The 7,735-nt window shown below is 50.5% G+C and overlaps 1 protein-coding gene across 1 annotated transcript in view; it reads right to left on the bottom strand.

Annotated features, from left to right (window-relative positions):
* Positions 1–565: 565 nt before the first annotated feature.
* LINGO1 (leucine rich repeat and Ig domain containing 1) overlaps positions 566–7,735 on the bottom strand; it is a 75,177-nt gene continuing 68,007 nt past the window's right edge. Inside the window, exon 2 of the mRNA XM_035112587.2 lies at positions 566–3,128. Coding sequence (XP_034968478.1) covers positions 1,272–3,128 — 1,857 coding nt within the window. The 3' untranslated portion in view covers positions 566–1,271. The remainder of the gene's footprint in view (positions 3,129–7,735) is intronic.

Here is a 7,735-nt window from a genome sequence, read left to right as displayed (position 1 = left end):
TCTGACTGGCAGCAGTTCCCTAGGGGCAGGAAGAGAGAAGTTGCTCCTTTTACTGCTACCTGATCCTACCTGAGACCTGCGGGTATAGGGCAGTATGCAAATTTAGTTAACTAATAATAACAACAACCAGAAATGCTGGAGGACTGGACCTGGGAACTTCTGCATGCTAGGGGTGCCAACTTGAATAAAATATTGGGGGGGGGGCAGGTAAGCCCCACCCACATAATTGATCACAGGATGTGGCACACACACACCATTTGAATGGCAATGTACACTCTAGGCCAGCTGCCAATGGGGTGTGCCATAGACCTGAATGCTCTCGACACCTCAGAGAAAGTTTTCTATATACAAGAGACAAGCACACCAGGGACTAACGCTCAATGTGTCTCTTTTCCTTGTGTGCCCATCCAGCATGGGGAGAGTAATCTGTGACCCTCAGTCTCCCATCATCCCTCACCATTGGGCATGCTGGCTAGACTCCAAGAATAGCTGGAGGGCTACAGGTTCTCAAACCCTGAGTAGGGATTTTTTTAAAAAAATCCAACAAACTTGGGTGAGCATTTAAAAACAGGATGTCCCCATCTGCAGTCAGAGGTAGCAGGGCCTGAAATGTTATCGCTTTGATTAACCACCTCACCTTGCATAGTGCATAGACAGAAAGGTATAAGAGCAGCACTGGAAGCGATGCCCTTTGCTATTGAAGGTGCAGGAGCAAGGCCTCCTTTTTGCATCTGCTTGCAACCCCAGGTCAATCAGAGCCAATCCTAGAGAAGCATTAAAAATAACAGTAAAGCAAGCAAAAGCCAGAAATGAAAGTGGACAGATCAAGAAGTCAAGATTTTGCATTCCAACTATCTATAGGAAATAGTTTTTTATTATTATTTCAAGTTTTCATAAAAATCCATAATTATTGAAATCAAAGTTACAGAGGAAGTTCGTAACTTTCTTTTTTAAATCAATTGTTGTTTTGAATTCTTGTTGCATTTCCTGTCATTGTTAGGATTGACACCGGAGTCTGTCAGAGTAGGTCCTACAAACATGGGAAGTTCTGGAGACGTCGGCAGAACACCTCCACCCCCCCAAAGAGGTCAAGAGGGAAGTGATTCAGGATTGTGGGCCACAGAAGGAGGGTGGGCAGCTGGGTGGAGAGAAGAGAGGTTTGCATGTTTCTTGAACTGGATCTCTTTATTATTAAATCTTTTTTATTAAAAAACACACACACGCCTCTCATTACTGAGTTCCAGCCATTGCTCCCTCTCCCTCTCCCTTCCTCAGATCATTTTCATGTTGAACTTGCGTGGCGCATCCGGGGCAGAGCTGATGCCGGCATCGGATTTGCGCGGGACGTACTCAATTTCAATGTTGTGCTTGGTATTGCCTTTGCCCCGGCTCCAAAGGAAGAGGAGCACCAGGCAGAAGAGGACGACCCCCAGGAAGGAGATGAAGCCCATCGTGGTGGCAATGATGAGGGTCTTGATGTCAAAGGGGAAAGGCACCGTGGGTCGCGTGCTGTTGGCATCACTCTCGTTGGGCTGGTTGGAGATGAAAGCGAAGGTCTTGTTGGGCTGGTGGGGCCAGTCGGGGGAGTAGCTGCGGACGTGCAGGTGGGCCAGCATGGTGTCATTGCCGCCTGCATTGCTGGCGATGCATAGGTAGGTGCCGTTGTCTTGGATCTGGGCATAGCGCACCTCAAGAGTGCCATCAGGGAAGACAGTGAGCCGCCCATTGGTTTTGGTAGAGATGAGGTGCTTCCTCGGCGAGAGCCACATGATGGTCGGAGGTGGGTCTCCATCCGCCCGGCAGATGAACTGGACCGTGTGGCCCTCGTCCACAAAGATCTGCTGGGGCTTGCGGTCCCTTATCCGGGACCGGCGGCAGATGAAGTAGTTGGGCAGGAGTGCCTCAGAGAAATCCTTGAACTCTTTGCCTTGGACAAATTCAGGGGTTGCACAGGTGGGCTGGCGCTTGTTGAAATTGAGCCTCCAGCGGCGGCGGAAAATCCAGAGAAGCCGGCAGTCGCAGGCCAGAGGGTTGTTGTCTATGATGAGAGTCTCCAGGTTCCCCACGGAGTGGAAGGCTGACTCTTCCAAGGTGCTCAGGAGGTTCCCTGAAACGTTCAAAATGCGCAAGTAGTTCAGGCCCCGGAAAGCGTACGGTTCCACCATGGTGAGCTGGCCACCAACCAGCTGTATCTCCTGAAGCCTGAGTAGATCGTGAAGCATGGAGCCTTCGATAGTGGTGATGGGGTTGTAGGACAGGTTCAGGAACCTGAGATAAACCAAGTGCCTCAAGGAGACGTAAGGGATGGAAGTCAGGTTGCAGTGGGTGATGGACAAGGATGTCAAGTTCAGCCCGTAGAGGCAGTTGGAGGTCATGGTATCTAAGTAGGGCCAGTGTGAAATCTCCAGGACCTTGAGTCTGTAGAGCCTCTTAAACGAGTAATCCCTGATGGCGTTGATGTTCAGGTGGCGCAACTGCAGCACAATCAAACCGTGTAAGTGAGAGAGAGCTTCTGTGGGGATGGACGTCAGGTTGCATTTTTCCAAAGTCAGCTGCTCTAAGCTGTTGAGGCCGCTGAAGGCCCGGTGGGAGATGTAGACCAGGTCATTGTCCCCAACCTCCAAAGACTTCAGATTGTACAAGTCCTGGAACATATAATCCAGGAGGATCACAATTTTGTTCTCGCTAATGTCCAACTTGGTGAGATTGCTGAGTCCAGTGAACACCCCGAGTGGGATGAGTTTGAGCCTGTTGCTCCTGAGACCCAGAGTCCTGAGGTTGAAAAGGTTATTGAAAGCCCCCGGCTCAATGGCACTGATAATGTTCTCGTTTAACTCCAGCTCCTCCAAGTGAGGAAAATTGGCAAATTCATCCTGGTTGAGAGTCTTGATGCGGTTTTTCCCCAGGTCCAAGAGCTTTGTCTCTGTGGGGATGCCCTCAGGGACAGCCAGGAACCGCTTCCGGTGGCACAGCACCGAGCGCTCCTGGGCAGAACAGTCACAGCGGGGTGGGCAACCAGTGGCAGAGCCTGAGAGGATGGATCCCAACATCAAGATGAGAATGGGCTGCCAGCAGGCCAGGATTGGGCTATACATGCTCACCTTGCCCACCACCATCCTATCTTTCACCTGCAGGCAAGAGAAACAAGAGGAGGTGTTAGAAACAGAATGGACGTGAAGAAGACATGATCCTGTTGATATCCACAAAAAAACCTGAGAGAGTTGATGGGGAGGCAATGTTTTTAAAACCCACAACTCCTTGCAGACTGCTAGCAGAGGAGCTAGCTACCCACTGAACTTGATGGCACATTCAAACAGGCTACACAAAAACACCTCTGCATGCTGTAGTGCTTGCCCCCTGCAATTGATTCTTAGGCATGCTCTTGGAATTATTTGGGGGCAATAGGCCATTTGTGGTGTGGAAAAAGATCTTAGCACATTTTGGGGGAAGTGGGGTTTGGGGCCTGAGATCAGTAAGCCTTAGGTGGGCTTGACTTCCCCCTACTCCAAACTACACCAGAAGCAGGGGGAGACTTGACCAATGTCCTCCTGAGGTTCACTGGCAAGGATCAAACCACCCAATCCCAAACCTTATTTGTGAAGCACCAGCATCTTTTAGGCTGTGGAACTAGGAGGGAGGCAGGGACTCTGCCAGGGCAGTTCAGGTTTAGCTGCATGGCCATGAGGGGAAAGCGGCTGTTAATATCCTTTGCCAGATCAAGGGGATCCTGTGAAACTCATTGGAACGCAAACCCAATGGCAACAAGGAGGTCGTTCGCTCTCTCCTTTCCAAAACTCCCCCAAAGCTGCAGCCTACAAACCTGGCAAGTAGGACTGGGTAATATATGGATATATCCTCCAAAACCGGTTTGAAGTTCACATTGTGATAATTGTTTCATAATATAACCTAAACACTTCAATGCTATCACCAGCTAAACATCACAATATCACCTACTAAACATTGCAATCTACCACAATAATGATGGGACTATACAGAGGCAAACAGGATGATGTCCAGGCAACGGTTACTACTTAGGGGGTCTAAAACGGATAAATGACAATATTATCAATCATCACACACTCAGTTTCATCAGCAGGGAAGCCAAAATGCACCCAAATGAGACTTTCGGTTCAGGGCTTGGCTACCAATGGTGGTATTCAGGACAATCGGTCAGGAGTCATAGAGAATACAAATAATCTGGGACTGCCAGGCTGCCAGCAGGCCTGTTAGGAGGCAGAAGCAGTAGAAGCCTGGTGGTGGCAGAATCAACAAACTGGGGGGGGGGGAGAAGCAGCAGCAGCTTGCGAGGCCTTGTTGTGGTGGCAGCAGTAGTGGCGGCTTGCAAGGCCTTGTGGCACTGGCAATGCTTAGCTGCCAAGTATCCTGTTTTTTGCGGGAAACCCCCAGATTTTAATCTGTTTCCCGCTGTTCTTCCAAATGAAGAAAAATCCCAGAAATCCCCTGGATTTCCTACCTGCCAGGGAGCCTCCATTTTGGGTGCCGCTCTTCCCATGTGTGGGCACCGAAAATCAGGCAGAGTGCCACCGGAAGTCGCTTCTACGCATGCCCGGCGGCCAGTGCCCACACATGGGAAGAGCGGCCCCAGAAGTTGCTTCTACGCAACTTCCGGAGCTGTGCCGCTGCTGCTCCCGCATTTTTCAGCGGGAGACTTGGCAGGTATGGTGGCAAAGGCAATGACAGCTGAAAGATCTTTTCATAGCGGTGACAATTGTAGCAGCCTGCGAGGCCTTGCAGTGGCAGCAGGACATGCTGGCAGAAGCAGAGGCGGGCTGCAAGGCCTCGGTGAGGCAGGCTGCCACAGCTTCTGCCACTGCCTCCCACTACCACCAGGAGGACTTGCAGGCCACTGCCACATTTTGCCACCACAGCGAGGCCTCACAAGCCCCACTGCTTGTATCACCACGAGGCCTTGCAGGCTTCCACTACTATTCCCACCATCTGCTGTCGCCACCGGAAGGCCTCTCAGGATGCCGCTACTGCCATCACCTCTTGTCACTGCCGCGAGTCACCACAGGCTTCTGTAGCAGTTGCCACAACATTGTCCTGTTTGCCTCTGCATACTGGTAATTCCTTCCTTATCGCAATGTTGAAAACCAGTTATTGCCCAGCCCTGCCAGCAAGTGCTGAGGGATTGCTTTGCAGCCTACTCATATATTAGGATAACAGGCTCCACTAATGAAATCCCCACTACAGAGCTGAGATGCATATGAATGATGACAGCTCCTAGCTTAGCAGGCAAATGGATGACACACACAACCTTCTCTCCCCCCCCCCCCCCGGAAGCCATCTTCAACTGCCTTGGAGAAGTTAAGAGCCAATGGACCCCTTTAAGCGAACAAGGTGGTAGACCAAGCATCCACCAGATGTTCCTCCCCTCCTCCATGACCACTGGCCATGCTGGTTTGGGTTGTTGGGAGTTGGTGACCAAACAGCATCTGGACTCCAGCTCCAGCCACCCTGGGCGGCTTCCAACACATATGAAAACATAATGAAACATCAAACATTAATAATAACAATCTGATCTGCTAAGACAGGCTTCATCAACCTTGGTCCTCCAGATGTTTTGAGACTACAATTCCCATCATCCCTGACCACTGGTCCTGCTAGCTATGGATCATGGGAGTTGTAGGCCAAAAACATCTGGAGGGTCGAGGTTGAGGAAGCCTGTGCTAAGTTTTCCAGATGGTGCCATGCTGTACTCCATGAGCTGTGGGCATTGCTCTGAATGCTCCACAATGTTATTAACATCAAAATGCCAACCCTGTGTTGTCTCTCTCTCTCCCCCCCCCCCAATTCAATCTGGATTTGCCCTTTTGGAGGAAAATCCAGTAAGTTACAAAACAAAACAAAACAAAAAAACTATGCCCAATGATCCGTTTGTGTTAGCAACAATCCATTGGCAAATTAAGTGCCTGTCCAGAAGCACACGGGGATCATTTGCCCCAGGCATTAGCCAGGGATGGTGGTAGTTCGAGTCCAGCTACCCCTGGAGGCCTTGGCATCCTCATGCCCTCCATACTGCAAAGTAAGGTGGGAGGGTGGCAGTGTTGGAGCTAGAGAGGTCTAGGAGGGGCATTCCGCCCTTCCCCTCCATGGATGCACAGAGCATGTCCTGTACTCGGGGACACATCGCACAGGTCTTTGCTCCTCCTTCAGAGGAGGGGAATATTGGGTGAAATCATTCTCCCCACTCACAGTCATGGGGTGTGTGTGTGTTGCACTCATGGAAATCCTATCAGCTCTGTTTCTTACCCGTTCTGTGGTTTCCTGCATCGGCTAAAGAAAGCAAGTTCCACCTATATCTTGGAATATATTGATCAATTGTCCCATATTCTGGACTGTGCAGTTTCAGACTGAATGGCTGGTGGGGCTCTTCCAAACATCCCTTTTATTTGTTAACAGCCCTGAAATTATCAGAGGCGCAGAATGCTGCTCATAAACTCTGCAGGAAGCAAGTTAGAATTGTGTGCTGCACCAGGAATTTATTGGCAGAAGTGAAGCAGCAGGAATGCAAATTAAGAGACAGGCCCCTGAGGTCAGTAAGGCTGTGGCTATTGCATTTATGGGGCCCACTTCTTTGCAGCCAAGGTGGCTTGCGTGGGCTTTCTCATTCTGCTCCTGTTTGAATGGAGTTCTGTATTCAAATGGTATTTTACAGATTCAAGCTCAATCTCACGGGAAATGAGCAGCTTTATCAGCTTAAAATAGGATGTAGATCTTTTCCTTCCGAGAAAGAGAGAGAAGACATTCTCAATTCTAAGAAGTAAGCAATTTGACAAATGCAATGACTTGAGGGATTTTTGCTAGAAGTGTTCTGCATTATGTTTCCAAAGCTAAGGTTCAAGGATACCCTAATTTTAAATTATGAAATGTTGTTGTACTGTGGATTGCTCTTCTGGCTTCTTTGCTGTTACTAGGCTAGAGTACAAACACACGAATAACCTGCTGGGTCAGGGCAGTGGTACATTTAGTCCTGCATCCTCTTTTCACAGATTTCTGTGGGAAACCTGCAAGCAGGACTCGAGCACAAGAGCCCTCTCCTCTCCTCTCCTGTGCTTTCCAGCATGTGGTACATTCAGAGCAGAGCCACCCTGGCTACTAGCCATCAAGAGTCCTTTCCTCCAAGCAGTTTAACACATGCTAAACTCAGCTTCCCGGAGTCACTGATTTCTCACATGCTACTCATGCGCTGCTCCCAGAGAGAGGCAAGTCCATTTGAAAGGCAAATGAGAAAGGAGAGAGCTGAGCCACCAAGAATCCCGGCCAAGCGAAGGCACTGCATCTGATACATAAAGTTATTTGGGAGAAGTTATGGCTCTGTCAAAGCAGCCTTTCCTTCCCTGCCATAAACAAGCCCATCGCCTTGCTAGAGGGTTGCTGAAACCTCCTGTCACATTGCTTCTGGTGCCTCCATCCAGGGGCATAGGAAGATAGGGGCGGTGGGGGCGGGCCGCCCCGAGTGGCGCGATCCCAGGGGCGCCATCACGGCTGCCCACCCCCAAAACACGCGCCCCACCTCAAAACGCATGCGAGGTGGCATCACGCTTGTGGGTGGGGTGACGCCCCTCGCTGGCCTGCCTCTGTCCAGGGAGAGTGTGCATCACAGCAGGGAGAGCTCGTGTTGGCTGAGCAAACCCCTGCAGCACCTAGCGAGGTTTTCGTCGGGCGGCTGCAGGGACCGGCTTGCTCCCCCTGCTGCCGTGCTCTCTCCCTT

This window comes from Zootoca vivipara, chromosome 9 (assembly GCF_963506605.1).
Source record: "Zootoca vivipara chromosome 9, rZooViv1.1, whole genome shotgun sequence".
Taxonomy (NCBI): domain Eukaryota; kingdom Metazoa; phylum Chordata; class Lepidosauria; order Squamata; family Lacertidae; genus Zootoca; species Zootoca vivipara.
This window is presented reverse-complemented; position numbering and strand designations above follow the sequence as displayed.